General features: G+C 33.0%; 1 protein-coding gene across 1 annotated transcript in view; it reads left to right on the top strand.

The window, feature by feature from the left end:
• Window positions 1–22,483, top strand: part of RSBN1L (round spermatid basic protein 1 like) — a 95,216-nt gene that overhangs the window by 61,144 nt on the left and 11,589 nt on the right. Inside the window, exons 4-5 of the mRNA XM_031938688.1 lie at window positions 16,362–16,499; window positions 20,047–20,189. Of these exons, the coding sequence (XP_031794548.1) occupies window positions 16,362–16,499; window positions 20,047–20,189 (281 nt within the window). The remainder of the gene's footprint in view (window positions 1–16,361; window positions 16,500–20,046; window positions 20,190–22,483) is intronic.

Below are 22,483 nucleotides of genomic sequence, written 5' to 3'. Positions count from 1 at the left end.
CATTGTAAGATTGGTTCTAGAACTCAAGTATGAAATCTTACAATTTGTCTCAGATTTCCTTCCCATTCTAAGCTGTTGGAATATTTTTGGATCCTGACTTTATTATCTTGTATATTGTTTATCTCTCTCAAGTTTGTGTCATTTGCAAATTTGATAAAGAATGTCAGCTGTACACACACATGATTGATAAAAATGTTAAATGGAACAGATCCCTGGGGTTGTCTCCTCAAAACTGACATTGACCAATCACTTAAGATTTGACTCTAGCCTTTAACTATTTCTTAATGAAAAGTGAAATGAGAAGGACAAAAGACAATACCTATAGTGACCAGAAGAGTGTAAACGATCACAGAAAGGAAGTTGACCTTATAGTTGGGGAAGAATTAATAAAAGTCCCAGGCAACAGATAATAAAATATGTCTCCTTCCTACAGAAAGATGGAATACTAGGATATTGTATTCATAGACAGATTTCATCACTGCACAAAATATTTTTGCTCATTTGTTGTTGGTTTTTTTTTTGGTTTTTGTTGTTGTTGTTGTTGTTGTTGTTGTTGTTGTTGGAAGGGAAGAAGTTCCATTTAGAAGGATGTGGTTTGAAAATACTGTAGTTAAAGACAAAGGCATAGTTTTATGTATATATGCATACTATTTTTAAATGAAAAGAGGTTTTTCTAACATGATTTGTTCTTGATGAAGCTATTCTAGCTTTTACTCACCTCCATTTTCTTTATTTTTTATTATTTTAAATTAAATTTTGTAGTTTTGAATCAGCAAGCATTTTTTCCCCGCCTGCAAAAAAACTAAGCCTTGTATTAAACCTTGTAATGCAAACATAATCAAGGAAAACAGATTCCTATGTTAGCTCATCAACTCCCTGTCAGGAAGTCATCACGGGTCTTCTGTAATCATTCCTTTGACTCAACTAGATGTCTGTACTCATCTCAGATTTTTCAGTTACCAGAATGAATAGTTTACTTTCATTTACCTTTTCATTTACATTGTTTTAACAAGTGTGTTTATCTTAAAAAACAAAACAAAGCTAAAAATTGCTCTGCATCAGTGATGTAGATTAATATTTGTCTTTTCAGCACAGTTTTTCAGCCATTCTCCATTTGATAGCTATTCATACTTTATTTTATTTTTGTGTTATTGTTTCTATAGAGTATTACTATGGATACACACATGTACATACATACATACAGGCAGGTCACCATTAGGATGAAATAATATACTCAATAATTTAGAGAGTTGATAATTTTTTATTTTGGCCATAAATCTTCATTTTCCTTTCTCTTTTTTAAATCAGCTAGTCTTTTCTGTCTTTCTCCTCACTCTTATTACTATTTGTCAAGCTGAATGTAGTTACAATTATATTAGCAATATGTTGATTTTCCTAACTTGGTTTGCTCTTTATAAAGCAGAGGTTGGAAGGGGCCTTAGAATTCATTTAGTTTAATTTGTACCTAAGCAAAAATAATCTCATTTGTGTTATTATAATAAGAACTACAATGATGGAGGGGAGGGCTCCTTACTTCTACAAGTAGCTCATTCTACTTTTATATAGCATTGTTTAAAAGTTTTTCCTTATTTGAAGAATACACCATTCTTCAACTTCAACCTAGTTGAAGTTCCTAGTTCTGCCCTCTGAGACCAAACAAAACAAATGTAGCTCTTCTTCTGTATAACTATATATAACTGTATATACAGTATATAGTAACTGTTACTTTATAATAGTTATTCAGATATCTTGAAGGTAGCTGTATCATGTATTTATATATGTCAGATAGGTGGAAGGTAGGTGAATGAGACTTAGGAGACAAAGGGGGAACAAGGACCAATGAACCCTTGGAGCTAAATAATAGAAGTAAGACCCTCTTTGAGGTATAGGGAGATTAGCCCTAGGAAGAAGCAGCTATTTATCCTTTGTTATACAAAGGAGAAATAGGAAGTAGCACATGTCAATTGTGTCAAACTCAGATCCCTGTAGAAACAATCCAAAACCCCAGGCCCTAGACCTCTGGGAAAAGCAGCTCTACCTTCCATGACTATTGGCACTGCTTTTTCCTTAGCCCTTGAAACTATCATTCAGGGGAGTGTCCTTTCTGGAGGTGGGACTTGCCACCATTCAACTACTTACTGCCACCAATGGGCAGAGTACAGGGATAGCATGACCTCCTCTACCCAGATCACCCCTATGGTCTTTGTCTAAGTAAGGAACCTTTATGGAAATTTGACCTCTCAACCATCTTTTCCATTGTCTTGTCTTTTCTCTTCAGCAGTCAGAACTATTTGAAAACCCAGAAAAGAAAGTTCTCACCTCCACATTCCTTAACACTATCAAATGGTTGAATATGGCTTTATTAATAGAAATGAGACCAGAGAATACAGGTTGCTGTCTGCCTTGATATTGCTGCCTAAGCTGATTAAGATTTTCTATTTATCTTGTAGCTAAAAACAAAACAAAACAAAACATGTGTTTTTCCTATTAGAATGTGAGCTACTTGAGAGCAGGAACTGTTTTTTCTTTGCAACTGTAGTGTTTTGTAAGCTCTCCATAAATGCTCAGATGTTGATTCATAGGTCCTATCAGATGAGAGATCTCTCTTCCTATTTGCTCTGAATGTAACTTGCTTTGTGAATCTCTGCTACATATTGTCTGCCTAATTAGATTGTAAACTCTCTGAGGGCAGGGACTAGTTTTTTTTTTTTTTTTTTTTTTCCCTTTTCCTCTTTTTATATCTCTAAGGCTTAATATAGTGACATGTGTCAGTGCCTGATATAGTAAGCATTTAATAAATGTTGGTTATTGATTGATTCCTAAAGCAAATCTCTAAGATGTGAGCAAGAATGTTCAAGTGTTGCCAAACCAGCTATTTGCTGCATCATAATTCTGGTGAATCCCATGAGCAGAAATGATAAGGATCTGGGAAAAATTCCTAGAGTATGCATTTTTTTTTTTTTTTTTTGGTGGTCATTTAACTTCTTTGAATCTCAGTTTGTTTAACTGTTATATGGGCGCAATAATAGCAATAGTGCTTAAATGAAATCATCTATGCAAATCTTCTAAGTTAAAGGCTAAGTGAAGACAGCAGATTTAGTGAGTGAACCAATAACTGATGTTTTAGAAAATATTTCAGAAGATGACTGGATGGATTTCTGGACTCTGAGCTTCAAAACACAAGAATGACTATCTGCTTGTCAGGAATGCCTTTTAATTATGTGTTTTCATGAGCTTTGTAAGCCTAATCAAAAGAACCAAAATGTAAAAAGAGAGGTGGAAAAAGAAAACTGCTGATGTATCTCTTGCTTACCAAGCCAGGGTACCAAGCATAGGGAGAAGGAAAAATAACAATCAAAAGCAAATTCACAGAAGATATCATCCAAGGAAGTGAGCATTATGACTTAGGCCTTCAAATACTTTATATACAAATATAAACACTGTGAGTAATAGTAGTGTTGATTCAAAATTTTTATTTACAGGGAAGTAGAGTGAGTTGATACAGCAGCTCATTCGAAATAAGAAAGACTTGGGTTCAACTAACCTCTGACACATACCTCTGTGATTTTGGGCTAATAATTTAATATTTTGGGGGGTAACATACCTGTATCTTATAAGACTATAGTTTTCAGAATGATATTGTAGTCAGTCATGAAACATGTATTAAATTCCTAGTGCCAGACTAGTGTTATGCACTAGGAATGCAGAGAAAAGCAAAAGACAGCCCTTCCTCTCAAAGTCTAATAGGGAAAATTATGTGCACACAATTATGTATAAACAACATATGGGATGAATTTGAGATAATCCTAGAGGAAAGGCTTCTTGTTTAAGGATAGGTTTTTTTCTGGGACATAAAAGAATCTAGGAAATGAGAATGAGTTGGGAGAGAATGCCAGTCAGCCAGAGGGATCAGCTATTGAAAAATCCAGAGGCAGATGATGATGATGTGCCTTTTTTGAGAAAGAACTAGGAGGCTAGGGAAAGTTTTGAAGGGCTGGAGATGAGGCATTGGCTTTGAGAGACAAAAAGGGAGAGAGAGGGGTAACATTGTCAGGCTTAAGCTTTAGGAAAATCACTTTGGCAAGTGAGTGCAGGATAGATTGGAATTGAGAGAGTTTTGAAGCAAGAAGATTAATTCGAAGGCTTTTGCAGTAAAGTAGGCAAGAGGTAATGATGGATTGAATTAGGGTGATAGCTTGGAAAGAGAAAGGGGTGTTATGAAGAGAGATGATGTGAAGGTAGAAATGAGGAGTTTTGACAAAGGGCTAGCTAACTATGTGGAGTGAGTTAAAGTTCAGTTTTAATTAATAGTGAGGTTTCCTGAATAGATTACTGGAAGGATTATAATCCCCTCCATGATAATGGAGAAATCCAGAAGAGGAGAGATCCTGAGGTTTGTTTAGCACATACTGAGAATGAGACTCATAAAGGGTGTCTAAGAAGCATTTTGAGATGGGTGATTGTATCTCAGCTAAGACATTAGGGCTGGGACTTTAGATCTAGGAGTCATATGTATGGAAATGATAATTGAAAAACCTGTAGGAGCTAATGAGAAGTGATGATGAAGAATAAGAGGAGTGCCCAGAGCAGCATCTTGGGGGACTCCACAATTGAGTATGATGTTGTTTAAGAAACTACACTGAAGTAGTGTGAAGGAAAAGTAGGAGAGAAGAACTCTGTTATAGAAAGGTGGAGAGAGTATATCCTAGAGAGAGGTGATCAACAGTATCCTGCCACATAGAGGTCAAAAGATACAACAGTTGTGGGAAAAGTGATTAGCTATAGCAATAAAGAGATGGTGGGTAAAACTGGAGAAAATAATTTTAGTTGAATGATAGAAGAATAAAAGGAGAGGAAATAAAGAATGAGTATAGAAAGATTTCTCATGGATTTTAGTTGTGAAGATGACTAGAGATAGAAAATGATGGGGATTGCAAGTGAAGGTTTTTTAAAAATGAGGAAACTTGGGTATATACTTAGGTAGCAGAGTAGGAACCTCTAAATAGATAGAGCTTAAAAAGCTAGGAGAGAATTGGGATGATAGGATAATTTGTTGGGAGAAGACAAAGAGATGCATGTAGAGATTTTCCTTAACAAGGAGGAAGGCTCTCTTTTTCATCTAAAGGAGGATATATCTGAGTGATATGAGATAAACAAAGGAGAATTGTGCAAAAAATCCAAGGTTGGGGACTGGGAAGAATGGCAAGAATTAGGGAGCAGTTATACTATAGAATTTATTTTAATTTTTAATAGCTTTTTATTTATAAGTTATATGCATGGGTAATTTTACAGCATTGACAATTGCCAAATCTTTTGTTCCAATTTTTCCCCTTCTTCCCCTCACCTCCTCCCCTAGATGGCAGGATGACCAGTACGTGTTAAATATGTTAAAATATAAATTAAATGCAAAATAATATACTATAGAATTTAGTAAGTTACTCAAGAGCTCAAAATAGGTAAAAGGAGAGTATGGTCAGTGCAGGAGTGATAGCTTGGGAAATAATTTCAATATAGAATAACACCTATTCCTTGGCCTTGAAACTTTTGGTGGTAGTTCTTGTCTGATTTTTTCATTTATTTCCTTATTGAGTAATTGAAAATTTAAGTACATTTAAGAGAAAAGAATTTTTTTTATAATAACTTTTTATTGATAGAAGAGTTCATGCCTAGGTAGGTTTTTTTTTTTTTTTTTTACAACATTTTCCCTTGCATTCTCTTCTGTTCCAACTTTTCCCCTCCCTCCCTTTACCTCCTCCCCCAGATGGCAAGCAGTCCTATACAAGTTAAATATGTCACAGTATCCTAGATACAATATATGTTTGCAGAACCAAACAGTTCTTTTTTTTTTCTAAATTATTTATTTATTTATTTATTTTGTTTTATTTTTTATTTAATAGCCTTTTATTTACAGGTTGTATGCATGGGTAACTTTATAGCATTAACAATTGCCAAACCTCTTGTTCCAATTTTTCACCTCTTACCCCCCACCCCCTCCCCCAGATGGCAGGATGACCAGTAGATCGAACAGTTCTTAAGAGAAAAATGTTAAACAGGTTTTAATTCTGTGATAGCAAGGGTGTTATTACCAAACTTTATGAAACATGTGTGACCTGGTAAATTACTTAATTTTGATTTGAGGTTTACAAAATAATAACAAAATAAAAGCCTTTTTCTGGTTCTTAAGGGTTTTTTTTTTTTTTTTTTTTTTTAGCTTTAATCCCATAAAACTTTTTGAGAATAGATAAAATGGGGATTTACCCCAGTATTTTGTCTCTAGTTCTAACACTAATCTTTATCTTTGAATAATTCTTAATTATTTTCATATTTAAATTATAAAGTGAAACAATGAATGATGTCATTCTGAGACGACAGAATAATGAAATTGAAAGCTCGCTGTAGAATATTTTATAAAACCAGGAATTTTATTTTCTTTTTCTTGGAATCCCCAGCACTTGCATTTATTTTCATTTATCAGAGGCACTCACAGAATGTTTGTTGAATGGAAACACATTTTTTTGCCTCCCTGTCTCATTCTTGCTTTGTTTCCATCCTCCTAAAATGTCTTTCAAGATATTTTAGGAGTATGGAAGCAAGTCTTTCAAGACTTGAAATATATTGATTTTACACTGAAATCAGATTGCTATATAAGACTGTATTAACTATGAAAGTTTTAATTCATTTAAAGTAAAGCTTTTCAATTTTTTTGTTTCTGCTGTCATTTTTGTTATTCTTTTCTTTGAAATCTATTGTATCTCTATACCATCTATCCCCAGTAGCAACATTATATGAGCAAGTAAGGATTTAAAAACTCCAATTTGTATTTGTGTGTGTGTCCTATGTTGAATTAGTGTTAATTCCTTCTGAGTTGTTAATTGATAATTAAAATGTTTAGTTAATTAATCATGGCTTCAAGTTTTATTTCCATATGTATCTCCCCTCTCCTCCATTTGCTTTGAGACATGTGTGAGGTTATTTCCTTTGGAAAAAACCTTTTTTTTAAGTATTAAAATGCTTTTTTTTTTCCTGCCCCTTAAAGAATGTTTCCTAATGTTTCTATTTTTAGGGAGAGTTTTTATTTAAGGAAAAGTAGCATAATTATCTTTTGATGGGGTAAACTTATTTCAGTTCCTGCCCACATAAAAGATTTTTGGGTGGATAATTTTGAAATGAACTGTCCTTATTTTGAAGAAATATTTGTAGCTTTGGAAGGTTTCTTAGATGTGATGGGGAGTAGCTCCCTCTTGTGGTACTTATTATTATCAAATGTTAAGTTGTCCTGATCGCCTTAGCTCAGAAAGGCTTCAAGGTTTCCCACTGCATAGGGGCCATATCTTGCCCCCAAACCCAGATAGCTCAGGAGGATTAGAGGCCAGTGACTTTGCATAGCCCTTCCTCATTCAAATCCAATTCACTTGCAAGGCACAACTTCTCTTTCCTAATTTTATGGGTCTCTTTGGAGAATGAAGGTCAAACAACCACCTGGATCATTTCTGATGGCATTTTCAAAAGAAGTAATATACATTTTTTTTGTTTGCTTTTATGCAGTAGGCACCTTCCAGTACAAATCCTCCTACAAAGTAAGAAGTATTTTCCTGAAGAGTTTATCGGTTTTTGTTTCACCTGATAGAATTTAAGCTCTTTGCAAACAATAAAATGTTTATCATTTCATTATAAGGAGACATAACCAAGCACTTGCTTTTCAATTTTATCTTTGTAACTTTTGGCTTTGTTTTCTTTGCTTTGTATCACATCAGATCACTCTGTTTCTCTGAAATATTCATTTTAAGTAATTTATAATATTCTCTTATGATTATACCAGTTTGTTCAGCTCATCCTCGGTTCTTGTGCACATATTTTGTTTCCAGCTTTTTATCAGTTAATGCTTTTGTGAACATTTTTGTATGTGTATATTTTCTTTCAGTCAGTAACTTCTTTGGATATGATAGTAGTTATAGACTCTCTGGATAAAAATTAAAGACTCCTTTTTTAGAAACAATAACAAAACTGAATATCAGTGTCTCTTGCTTGAAGAACAATAAAAGTTTTAAACCTAAATTTTGATATATGCATTTGTTATTTCTGCAGTTAGAAATTTCCAAGGCAATGTGTAATTATTAGAAATTCATTGCATATATTCTGTATACTGTATTTTGTTTAAAATTTTTTAGTATGTTTAAAGAAAAAGATTAGGTTAAGAAGGTACTGAAAAATATTTGATCTTGAGTTTAATCTTTGGTCATTTTTGCTTTTATTAGTTCCCTTTTAATGAGCAGATATTTTGTCAATAAAGAAAGAGAAAAAAATATAGGAAATTATGTAGTATTATTTAATTTCTATAAAATTGGCTTCAGTGGCTTCTTAACAGTAAATCAAAAGGAGGAAGTTGAAAGAAACATGTCTGCAAACAGTTGTTGAACATTTTTACTATTTACTTTAATAGCTAGAAGGGGTTTTGCACTTGGTGGTGTGGGTATTGTATTTGTAGAAAGAAGTGTTGTGTTTGAAAAGCCTGTTTTATTCTATCACAAAAGAAAAGAAAAAGATAAAATGTATAAGGGAGTAATGTGAGTAGTGTCCATATAAAAACATAAAACAAAATGAAACTCATGCCTAAAAAGAAAAATGTACAATGGACGTTTTGCTAGATTTGACTTCAGAGGCTCTGTATTTAAAATCCTTATTTCGTTATCTGATCTTAGTGACTTTCAGGCAAATTACTTCTCTTCATTTTATGTTCCCTATAAAATAAGATGATTTAACTATATGACCTACTGTAAAAGTTCTTTTCCAGTTCTAAGTCTATGAAATATTTCTCATTTTTAAAAGAAATGTTAAATGCTCATACTTGCTGATGGTTATGCAGCTAGTTTCCTTAAATATTAAAGAGACATTCCAAACTATTTAAGTTTAAGCGTTGCAGTATTTATAATTTTGTAACATGATAATTTTTGCTTGTTTCTACCACTGGATTAATCTTTTTGTTTTTGTTTTGTTTTGAAAAACTCAAAATTTTAAGCATGCAGATGTGGTTAGGCACAAGAATAATTAAGGGTTATAGTTTAAATTTTATATATATATAGGGTTTAAAGGCTTTGAAGGTAAGGTGTGGCCAAGATAGAAATTATAATCAACATTTTTTCTTTAAGAACAGTTAATTTTTCTGGATTTGATGCTGAAGAATTGAAGTCCATTGTACCTTTGCTCCATAGAAGAGGGACCTTCTAAATTTACAGACCCGGAGATTCCGTGTCTTGTTCTGGCCCTATTTGTTTTTATAACCTTCAAAAACTGGAATATTGAAAGCCCTTGTTATGGCTAATTTCTTTTGCTGGTTAATACTAATGTCACAATTTTCAGGCTTAGGCACAGTTTAATGATTTTAGTTAATCACATCATAAACATACCAGCTATTAGTGAAATTAGAAAGACTGGAAATATATATGTTATGTATTTATGCATATATATGTATAATCTAATATCTTTATTAATATAAACAATTTGAGGCAATCCTGTAGTGCTAAGCAGTGATCATAGCTTTATTTAACAAAATATCTTCTCATATTACCATACTCCAACAAATTACACAGAATAGGAAAAATAGTCCTTGAATCTTTCAGTAGATGGCAAAATCTAGGAACAGGCCATTAAGATCAAGAGATGGGAGAAGTACACAAAATAAAAGTAAAATAATTATTTTAGGCATATAATTAGAATTTTTAAAAGCTGATTGAGATTGAGCTCAATTGCTCTGGTTTTAAGAATTTTTATCTATGCTATGGGAATAATAGATAAGATAGTGTAAGATAGTCATTTTGTCAGAATTTTTTCTCTATCATGATTTAATTAAGCTATTCCTACCAGATTTTTTTTTTTAATATTTGAGTTATTTCTTCAGAATTTATTAAAATAGCTTCATTATAAGTATCTTCATTTGTAGGAAGGTACATATAGGTTTAAGAGCAGTGATTTTTTTTTTTAATATTTAGGTTATTTCTATGCTTATACTAATTTTTAAAAATGAAGGAATACTTCTTTAAACATTGTTTATAAAGTTTTAATTTTATAAACATTATTTAAGAATTGTGTGGTGTTTTGTAAGTTATTTAATCTGTCTTTCAGTATTTATTCAATGATTTCTGAAGTCTTACTTGATCTGGAGACTATGTTCTCTTCTGTTTTTAATATTTTACTTGTTGGTTTATTTGCTTATGTAGATAACATTTTTTTGGAATGCTTTTCCTTGTGAAATCTTTGATATTTCAAACTTCTTTCTGACCTTATTTTTCCTTTATATTTATTTCCCTGTTATTAACTTTCTTCCTTCCTTTAGAAATACAAGTCATATCACTGAATAAAATAAAATAAAAAATAAAATATTCAGCAAGCATCTCATTAATTTTTAAAAGGAAAAATAGCAACTGTCTGACAAAAATATTCACAAGAATACTTAAATAATATTAATAATTATTATTTGTATGCTGAATTCTGATTTTTTTCTATTGGAAGGGGGAAAAAAATAATGACTTCAAGTTATAGTTGTCGCAACTTTTTTTGGGGGGAGGATAGGATTTTGTTTTAACTGAAGATATTGGAACAGTGAATTGCCTTTGAATTAGAAAGTATGTTAAAACATTTTTTAGCTGTCTAGATTAGTATTTTGAGTTTTTCATATTGACCCAGCTGAGTTAGTACCATATAATATTTAAACATATTACTTGAAATTGTTGCAACTTACACATTCAAGTTTTGTTAAAATATATTCAGTCAACTAATAAGCATTTATTGAACACTTGTCATATACCAGATACTGTGCTCTGTGTTGAAAATACAAAGAAGAAATGAAACATTCCCTCAAGGAGCTTACATTCAACAGAAACACTTACATAAACATATGTGGGCATACTTTGGAGATATTGTGGGTCTGCAATAAAACAAATACTGCAATTGGTTTCCCAGTAGTATGTAACTTTTATGTTATATTTATACTATGCTGTAGTCTATTAAGTGTACAATGATATTATGTCTAAAAATATATACATGTCTTAATTAAAAATACTCTCTTGCTTAAAAAGATTAACCATCATCTGAATCTTTAGCAAGTCATTATCCTTTTGTTTGTAGAGGGTCTCATCTGATCAAGTTGGTGGTTGCTGGGCAGTTTCTTTTATTAAACAAAAACAGTGAAGTATGCTGCATGACTTGATTTGTTCATGTAAACACTTCAAGGCCATTGGCAGGGTTATTAATTAGCATAATTTCAATATTCTTGTGTCACAGGGAATAAAAAGGCCAGAGAAGAGACTGGGGATAAAACTGTTCACTGAAACAGAACCCACATTTATCAGTTAAATTTGCTATCTTATTTGGGCATAATTCATGGTGTCCCAGAAAAATTAGTAAACATCAAAAATCATTAATCACAGATCACAATAATGGATATAATAATAATAATGGAAAAAAGTTTGAAATACTGTGCGAATTGCTAAAATGTGACACAGAGACATGATATGAGCACATACTATTGGAAAAATGGATAGACTTGCTCAACACAGAGTTGTTATAAATTTCCAGTTTGTAAAATATACAATATCTGGGAAGCACATGAAAACAAAGTGTAGTATATTTGTATGTACATATATAAATGCAGAAGTTGGGTGGTACAGTGGTTAGCGTATCAGGCCTGAAATTATCTTCCTGAATTCAAATGTGGTCTCTGACACAACTGAAAAACTGCTGAAATAAACATAAAATATATACAATGTGGGAGGGGCATTAGCAGGTTGGGAAGTCAGGAAAGGTTTCAGGTAAAAGTGGTTCTTAATGAGTTTTGAAGCGAGCTAGGGATTAAAAGGCAACAAAGTGAGGAAAAACTGAATTCCATCTATGAGGCATAACCTTAAAGACCTCAGAATTAAAATAACTTATTTGCTGAATAGCAAGTAGATCAGTATTGTTGGAATGTAAAATGTGTGAAAGGAAGTAACCATGTCTGGAAAGACAAATTGGAGTCTGATTGTGAAGGGTTTTAAATGCCAATTTGTATTTAATCCTATAAGCAGAAATGTATCACTTGGTGTGGGAATCTTTGTTGTGACTGAGCCATTGAAAGTAGAGAGACTGGAGGTCCTTCCCAAAGAGGTAGCATAATCAGACCTAGGCTTCTAATAAAAATGAAGTCTTCTCTGGGATACTTATTATATAGAAGTCAGCCTACTGTCCCAGAGGACTGTTGTTGATGTGAGTCCTTAAAATAGCTATCTTGGTGTCTTTTAGCAGGAAATCATCAACCTTTACTATTTGATTCCTCTTCCTCTGAATTTAACTAATCCCTCTCCTGATGTGGATTCACCTTAGTATTTCTTGGAGGGAAAGCAGCTGCTTCCTCTTTAGAGGGTGAAGTTTCCTCCCTTTTGTTTCTCCCTCCCCCTTTTATGTGAAGGCCTCATATTCATAACAGATAGTGCCAAGTGATCCTTGATTCCCCTTTCTTCTTTGAATTGTTCTACTTTCAGAACACCTGACAGGTTATATTTCTCTTTTGGCTTTTGAGATACTTTTGTTTTACCTGGAAACTTTTCTTTAAATCTTTTAAGGTACACTTAATCTCTTTGACAGTTTGGAGAGTGTTAAGAAATTGTTGAAGTTTCTTTCTTTTCCTTTTAGGAGAAATACTAAGTACCTATCTTTTATTGGATTTAGAGTTAGATGTTAGTCTAAATATCTCATTTTCTAGGAAACAATCAATTAACTAACTTTTAATTTCTGTGTGTCCTACTTTGATAAGATATACAGATATTAGAACTAGAAAAGACCTAATAGATCATCATTTTGTTTTATTTTTTATTTTATTATTATTATTATTTTATTATAGCTTTTTTATTTACAAACATATGCATGGGTAATTTTTTCAACATTGACCCTTGCAAAACCTTCTGTTCCAAATTTTTCCTTCCTTCTCCCCACCGCCTTCCCCAGATGGCAGGTAGTCCAATACATGTTAAATATGTTAAAAATATATGTTAAATATAATATATGTATACAGTTTATCTTGCTGCTCAAGAAAGATCAGATCTAGAAAGAAGGTAAAAAATAAAACACCAAAAAAAAAAAAAAAACCTGAGAAGGAAAACAAAAATGCAAGCAAACAATAACAGAGTGGAAATTCTATATTGTGGTCCATACTCATTTCCCATAGTTCTCTCTCTGGGTATAGCTGATTCTCTTCATTAGTGAACAATTGGAACTGGTTTGGATCATCTCAATGTTGAAGAGAGCCATGTCCATCAGAATTGGTCATCATATAGTATTATTGTTGAAGTATATAATGATCTCCTGGTCCTGCTCATTTCGCTTAGCATCAGTTTATGTAAGTCTCTACAGGCCTCTCTGAAATCATCCTGCTGGTCATTTTTTACAAAACAATAATATTCCATAACATTCATATACCACAATTTATTCAGCCATTCTCTAGTTGATGGGCATCCATTCAATTTCCAGTTTCTAGTCACTACAAAAAAGGCTGCCACAAACATTTTTGCACATGTGGGCCCCTTTCCCTCCTTTAACATCTTTTTGGGATATAAGCCCAGTAGTAACACTGCTGGATCAAAGAATATGCACAGCTTGATAACTTTTCGAGCATAGTTCCAAATTGGTCTATAGAATGGTTGGATCCATTTATAATTCCACCAACAATATATCAGTGTCCCAGTTTTCCCACATCCCCTCCAATATTTGTCATCTTTTCCTGTCATCTTAGCCAATCTGAGAAGTGTATAGTGGTATCTTAGGGTATCTTAATTTGCATTTCTCTGACCAGTAATGATTCAGATCACCTTTTCATATGACCAGAAATAGTTTCAATTTCTTCATCTGAAAATTGGCAATTCATATCCTTTGACCTTTTATCAATTGGAGAATGGCGTAAAGACCACCATTTTAGAGATGGGGAAACTGAAGTCCCGAAATATAAAGTTTATGAACAAATGCAATAATAAAACAAAAGGGGTTTGAAAATTTATAAATGACATGCAAATGGAAAGGTTTTTTTTTTTTAAACTTTTACTTATCTTACAATGTGGATTGGTTCTTTCGGATCTTATGTTAGGATTATCAGCAGTTTATAGAGCTAAGGCTATAAAACTGTCAAATAATGAGAATCATACAAAAACATGTATCCCTTTTTTAACATACTAAAACATGTATTTCTATTTTAACAGAATAGACTTATTCCTGAAAAACATGTTATAAATCACATTAGATACATGAATCCTGTGTTCCTATAGTCTTTTTAAAATCAGAAACATTCTGATGGCTTTTTGGGATATCCAAACTTATAAACCAGAAGAATGCTTAATTTTGTTTACAATCAAAATTAATAGATTTTAATTTTAGGATGTAGATAGTAAAGTCCAAGGTATTTTTCTATTCTTAGAAACTGAATGGACAACACAGTTGATGAAAAATTGTAAGAGAGCTCCAAATTCTTTGATGAAAGGGTGTATATTACTGTGTACAATGAACTTGCCACGGTTTATTAAAACTTAAATTTATAATACTGGTGGGCAAACTTTGACTTACTATATTGTGTATCATAGTTAACAATGTTTGCATTGGTATTGCAATACACAGAGAATCTGACCTGGAGTCAGGAAGATCTGAATTCAAATTTTGCCTCACACTAGTTGTGTGACCCTGGACAAGTCACCTAACCCTTCCCCTACCTTAGTTTTCTCATCTGTAAGATGGGGATAAGAACATTTACTTCCCAGGATCTGGTGCCTTCATGTACTCTCCCCCTCTCCCTTTCTTTTCCCCCTCTCCCTTTCTTTTCCCCCTCTCCCTTTCTCATTCCCTCTCTCTCTTCTCCTCTTCCCCTCTCCCTCTCTCTTTCCCTCCCTTTGTCTTACTGTCTCTTACTGTCTCCCTCCCCCACTTCTCGCTCTTGCTTTCTCTCTTTCTTTTTCTCTCAAATCTTGTTTTATTACAATTGTTACAGTTCATGTTTGTAATACATAGTCTGAATGTTAGAATATCTTTAACAGAATTATGCTATTGTATATAACAGATGTTGTTGAAGATTATTCAAGTAGAACCAATGTACTGCCCACAACAGGGCAAGGCCAAGGTAAAGTAACAGATATTTATTAAGCACTTACGTGCTAACCCTGTGTCAAACATTAGGGGTACAAAAAGAAGCAAAAATAGACCTTGCTATCAAGGAGCTTAAAGAGTATATAAAGAGTAATTGAAGAGTAATGGATGTAAGAGGATGTTGGAGATTCAGATGCTCTGGAAGAGTAAAAAAAGACATGTTGGCTCGGGTCCATTATCAGAGTAGAGGCCCCTCAAAGAACTTGCCAATGGAAAGGGGCCAGAGATGCAGGGGGGTATTCCAGGCCCAGAAATCCCAAGAACTCAGGAAAGTTTTTCCTTTCACACAAAAGCTCTGTCTTATACAGATTCCAGAGATTCATAAGTATAATTTGAGCATGAAATGGAGGATGATGGCTAAAGCTCTAACTCTAAAATGATGTTCCTGGATGGAAATCATCAATTGGAGAAGGAGGCACTTCTGCTTGTATTTGCTATGGAGATAGTTATTTGTTATTTTAAAAAAGATACTAGACCTTGTTCGTGTATAGTATGTCAATAGTTTGAGCAACGCTAGGTTCTTTTCCTTAAAAAAAGAAATATATTTGTTGAAATTCAAACACTTTATTTACTGACAAAGGCATGATTCACTAAAATTAGTAGAAATAAGTGCTTAAAAGTATAATTAGAACTAAAATGAGTCAGTATGCTAATTATATTCCTTATTACTTTTAAGATTGCGCTTTATAAGGAATGTTCATTTTCAGTTATGCTGGGATTGTACTGAAGTCTTACTATTACCAAACCATTAATTCTGTAAAAACTTTTCATTTTCTCTAAAACATTTTCTAATGCAACTTAGTAGCATAGTGGTTACATTACTGGACCTGTAATCAGGAAGTTTAAATCCAGCCTCAGTCCTTCCACTACCTTTGTGATCCTGGACAAGTTTCTTAATCTTTCTTTTTTGCCTCAGTTTCCTTATCTCTAAAATGGGTGTTAGAATAATAGTACTTACCTTCCAGAGTTTCTGTGAGGTATCAAATGAGATAATATTTACAAAGCACATGGCTAAGCACTAGTTAGCTAGCAATAGCTAGTAGTAGTACTACTAATAAAAATAAATTTTATCTCAGTTTGCATTATTACATATTGTATTTTATTTATAGAGGGCAGAATTAATTATTAATGAGAAAAATAACATTTATTTCCCCTTGAGCATTAACAAATAAGCATAAGGTGATACTAATGCATACTCTTCTTTTTAGGTAAAAAGAACATATTCCCATGGTACATATCGAGCTGGCCCAATGCGACAAATCAGCTTGGTAGGAGCAGTGGATGAGGAAGTGGGAGATTACTTTCCTGAGTTTCTTGACATGTTGGAAGATTCACCTTTTTTAAAAGTAAGGGAAACTTCAGAAATGTATTTATGTGTGGAATCATTCTCTATGAAGCATAGTGGAAGGAACAGTGAACTTCAGAGACTAGGTTTGAGTCTAAGCTCTTTAGCCATAGGAAATTTATTTAGTCTCTTCTAATCTCAGTGTCCTTGTATGCAGAATGGAATAATGAGGCTTTCATCACCTACCTTAGTAGTAATTGTGAAGAAAATATTTTGTGGACTTAAATGCTATACAGGTTTAAATTTTGATATACAGTGATATGAGAAGTATACTACATTTAGTATTAGTATAACAATGCAAGCTATTGATTTCATATTTTTTATTTTTCTAAATATAATAATTTAAAGGTGCTACATGGAGATGAGATTAAAGATTTATATGGCATAGCTCAAATTTTAGTAGTGTTTGAATTTGAAGCAAGTGCCAGATGCCACAGAAATAAGCAAATATTTTCTCTATTTTCTGTCTCTCACAGTCTAATAAATTACAGCTGCGAAGTTAGGCGCTATACCAGTAAACTGTATTTATCAGTTCTTAATTAAATTTGTAAGTTTTCCTCCCAATTTTATCAACCCTCAAATATCAGAACAACAAAAAAAAAAAAAAAGCAAAGATGGAAATGGGGCAGGGAATGAGGAAGTAGTGATGTATAATGGAAAGGGAAATCAGGAGGACTTGGCTTTAGGTCTGGTTTTGCTCTTCCCTGGTTAGGTTGGCCAAGCTCCTCTAATTATGACAGGCCCCATTTTCTTTTGGCTTATTGAAGGCTTCAGTTTCTTCTTGTGCTAAGATTCACTGATCTCCCAAAAGTCTTAGTACTTTGCCCATCGTCTGTGCGTCCCACAAAATAATTTCTGCCACTTGTGGGCTGCTGTTGTTATTTAATTATAAGTAGAAGTTTCGTTCAGTAGTACATGACTAGTCATTTAGTTGGCATTTCAAAAGTCAGTGATGAACATGCTATGAAGCTAAAATTTCTCTCAATCATACTTACTGTGAATCACATGAATTTCTCTGAAATCTATTTTTCTTCCTTTAATCCCTCCAAATTGCTTATTTATCTCTTCCTTGCTATAAAAATAATATCTGTTGTTCTTTTGTTTCCTTCTCTTCATCCTCTTGTTGCTTCCCCCTTTTGTGTTTCATTTGCTTTTTTCCTGCAAACCCCATCTCCATACTCACTCTTTTCATTTCCCACTTAAATGGGTATAACGTGGCTCACATTTTAAGTATTTCTTATTAGATATTTGTTATATTTATTAAATTGAGATTGATGAAATCATTTTCACTGTAAAAAACCAGGCGAGTTAAAATTTTTAATATACTTTAAGTTGCTTTTTTTTTTTAAACTTATGTAGCCTCAATCTTCACTCCAGTCAGTAGTCCTCATTTTTTTTCTGCAAAGGTTTTTATTCTATCCTAAGAAATGGCTTCCTCAGTTGGGAGCTAAGCAAAGGTAAACTTTAGTTTGTATTTAGTTTTCCTATTGTCATTATCAGGGAATGAAGCACATCTTAAGTATTACTTTTTTTTGAACTCATACTTCTCTTTTCATTTTTACAGGCATCTACTAATGATCAGGAAATTCTTCCTTCTGATGTTTACTGATTGCTATTGCTGTAGCTTATACGATCTGGGGAAAAATAAACACATAACTCATTATCCATCCCCCACTCTCCCCCAACAAAAAACAAAAAAACCCAAACAACTTTTAAACCTTTTAGGTTATTTTCTTCTGTTTCTTCCCTTTCATAGCCAAACTCCTTGAAAAAGTTGTTTCTATATATTTTTACCCTACTTTTTCTTGTCATTCACTTCTTAGCACCTTGTAGTCTGATTCCCAATCTCTACAGTCAATTTGAAAAAGCTCTTTCCAAAGTTTTCAGGAATGTCTTAATAGTCAAATCCATTGGCCTTTTTTCAGTCCTCATTTCTCTTGCCCTCGTAGCATTTGTCAGTGTTATCACTGTTGTCTGCTCTACTGAATATTCTGTGCCTTATAAGTTTTCCTGACATTGTTCTTTCTTAGTTCCTTTTCTAAAGTTTGTTGAATCCTCAGTCATTTTTGCTGGAATTCAACTCGTGTCCTGTACTCTTTTGGCTATTACCTTAAAGCTTTGTTGAAGAGTTCTTTCTATATTCATATGCATTTTAACTCAGTGATTTCTCTCACCTCCCATGGCTTCAGTTATATCTATTTAGATGACTCTTAGGCTTCTTTATCAAGTCCTAGCCTCTTTCCTGAAATCTATTTCTGCTTTGCCAGCTGTCTCTTGGACTTTTCCAAATGAATGTCTTTCAGGCATTGTAAGCTCAGCATATCCAGAATAATTCAGTATCATCCATCCAAAATTTATTGTCTTCTGAACTTTTTAATTTTTACTGAAAGTACCACTACTTTTCCAGTCACAATCCCAAAGCAGCTTCTTACTTCTCACTCTGCCCCACCTCTCTGTATAGCCAGTTGAGAAGTCCTGATTCTTTTTCCACAACCCCACTCACATCTATCTCTGTCTTTCTCTTCAGGCCCTTATTAACTGTCACCAGGACTATTGCAAGAGTAGATTATTGGTCTTCCTATCTCCTTTCTGTTTCCTCTTCTCTCCTGCTGAATATTTTAAAAATTTATGGCTGACCTTGTCACTTTCCTACTCAAAAAGATACAGTGAATCGCTGTTCCCTCTAATGTTAAATATAAACTTTTTCTTGCATTTAAAGTGTTGTAAAAACTGGTCTCAATCTACCTCTCCACACAGTTTTCTTCTTCATACTTTCTGAAGTCCAGCCAAAATGGCTTCATTGTGTTCCTCTCATAGACATTCTACCTCCCATGACTGTACTTTTGCCCAGGCTGTCCCTCTATGTCTGAAATGTCTTTTCTCATCTCTCTGTGTTTAGAAGTCCTTAACAGTTCAAAATAGACCCTACTTATCTTACATCTCCTCCTCCCCTTTCTAATAATGTTACTTTTCTCCTCCTTCAAGTTTACATTATATTTATTTTCTTGTATTTACCTTGTATACATTTTGTTTGTAGTTCTGTGTGAACATGCTATTCACTCAGATACTTGTCATCTCCTTAAGAACAAGAACTGTTTCATTTTTGTTTTTATGTCTCAAGTTGCTTTGCAGAATGCCTAGGGGAGAAGCACACACAACCCAGACACCCACATACACAGACATGCACATGACACATAGACACACACAGTAAATCCTTAATAATATATGTGGATTGGTAATAAATACCTTAAGAATGGAGGAAAATTATTAAGAACTATTTGACAGATTTTTAAAACCATTTTTTAGATCACATCCAGAAACATAATTGTATATGTATATGTCTTTGTGTGTATCTATTTCTATATATATGTATGTGTGTGTATTATATATTTGTGTGTGTGTGTGTGTATAGAAATATATATAAAAATAGGACTGCTACAAAATGCATGCTATCTAGATTGTATATATTTTGTGACAGTCCTATAATTTAAGAATATATTTGAAAATGTACTTATGAAATCAGTTTTAATATAAATATTTCTCTCTAGTGTACACTGCCATGGGGAACACTATCTAGTCTAAAATTAGAGAGTCGGAAAGATAGTGATGATGGTCCTATCATGTGGGTACGTCCAGGAGAGCAAATGATCCCTGTGGCTGACATGCCAAAGTCACCTTTCAAAAGGAAAAGGTATGTTGGACCCTAGTTTTGTTGTCCACTTGGTGTTTCCATGCTACACAAATCATATATAAGATTTAAGGAATTATCTATTTTAATAATAAAAATGTACTAATTTAGTTTTTAGAAAGACACACTCAATTTTAAAAGATAATGTCAGAAGTGGCAGTGTGGAAAATATAATGGATTAGAAATCAAGATCTGTGTTCAAATGTTTACTGTTATTTGTTATGACTTTAGGCAAGTTAACTTCAATTCTCTTGGCCTTAGTGTTTTCACTTGAAAAATGGGGCACTTAGACTAGATAACTCTTTCAGTTGTAAATCTCTGTGTGTGAGAACATAGGCAGGTCCTAATTTATGAATGGATCATTGGTTGTTTGGAGCCTTGAAAACATTTTTCCATAGAAATGATTTTATTATAAGTGGAGTTCATTTCCCAGGCTCATCCAGTAAATCCAACACATAATAAATATAGATGAATTAATATTCTACAAATAGTACTAATTTGTAATATCATTCATCTGTATTTTAGATTAGAACTGGGAGAGACATCATGATTTAATAGAAAACTGATTTCAGAATTTGGAAGATAGACATTTAAGTTCTATCTTTTAGATGCACTGTTTCTATAGGTAATTACTTAATCCCTCAGAACCTCAGGCACCTCTCCAAGATTATATGTCATAGATTAGGTACTGATCATTCTTGGGAGAAATGAGCTCCTTATTCCCCATGACTTCCTTCTACTGATGAAATCAACTTCTATCAATAAAATTTAAAAATAGGTTATACTGGAGGCAAGCATGATGTAGGCTGAAGAGCTAGCTTGCAATCAGGCAGCCTTGGCTCGTTTTCTGCATTTGTCAGACATTAGTTATATTGCAGTAGGTAAGTTACATATTAATTTCTCAGTGCCTTGGCAACTGTTTTAGGATTCTTAGCTGAATTGCATCTTATACCAGGAGCTGCAGATTCAAAACAAAAACAAATACATTGAATATATTTTTGTGGACTACTCTGGAACAAAGAAATTATTTGTATAACATTGTTTCTATAGGAAAATGTGTTTTAGGACACATTTTTGTATCTCTAGCTAACTGACTTCATGTAGCACCACTCCCTGACAATCTCTTGGTTCCTGGGAAAGTATCTAATAGTGGCTGCCAAGCATGGTAACTTAGAATACAATTTATTCTTTGGAGGGAAATGTAAGGGATTGCCTGTCAGAGACCAGATATTTTTAGATGAGATATTATAAATTCAACATTCTAAAGTTAGCTGCCCGTAATGTGTTTAAACATAAAATATTGGAAGAATACAAAATAGGAAAATGTAATTTCTAAAATTTGTAGTTTGGGTAATATAAGGATATTAATTTCCTCATTTCTGTAAGACCATAGGGTAATAGATTTAGAGTTGGAAGTCACCTCAGAGATCATCTAGTCTCCAAAGTTTTCATTTTAAAGATATGCATAGTAGAATATTTTTAAGATGAGGACACTTGTGGTAGTTGTTGTAATAGTATTTCTACTTGTCTAAAATCCGCTATTTATGGCATATGACATTCTTTTTAATTCATTTAAAATTTTTTTTTAAATTATAGCTTTTTTATATACAAAACATATGCATGGATAATTTTTCAACATTGACCCTTGCAAAAACTTCTGTTTCAACTTTTCCCCTAGTAGTCCCATACATGTTAAATATGTAAAAGTATATGATTTTTCTTTTTAATTGTGTCAACTACTCAACCATTACATATAGTTCCTTGAAACATACTGACACTATGTCTATTTTGTCGACATGGATTTTGATCAAGCCAAGAAAGTTGCTACCTTGTGGTGGTGTTGATACAATGGGAGAGGTCAGATTATCTTTAGTAGTCTTTCCCCCAAAATCATGTGTTCATTGACAACTAGTAAATTGTGTTTTGTCCTTGTATTACATACAAATAAATTTTTTATAGAACATATACAACTTTAGTAACATTGGAAAGTAATAGTATTACATTATGTCACATCTTGGTAAATTAGTCCAATGGATTAGAAATGATAAAGCTGTTCATTCAGCTATCTAGGAAATAAGTTCCATTGGAATAAAAAATATCATTCAACAATATTTGTTGATATAGCTCATTCTAGTAACACAGGTAAAACATAACTTTCTATTTACTACTCATCAAGTTTTATTACTCATGAAAATCATTTTTATTAAGGTGGTTTTTGCCTATTGATGTAACCATTCACTTGCTCATTTCTTGAGAATAAATGATTAGAGTCACATTAGCATCTGGCATATGAGCAT

This window comes from Sarcophilus harrisii, chromosome 5 (genome assembly GCF_902635505.1).
Source record: "Sarcophilus harrisii chromosome 5, mSarHar1.11, whole genome shotgun sequence".
In the NCBI taxonomy this organism is placed as follows: Eukaryota; Metazoa; Chordata; class Mammalia; order Dasyuromorphia; family Dasyuridae; genus Sarcophilus; species Sarcophilus harrisii.
Note: the sequence above shows the minus strand (reverse complement) of the source record. Positions and strands in the feature narration are given on the sequence as shown.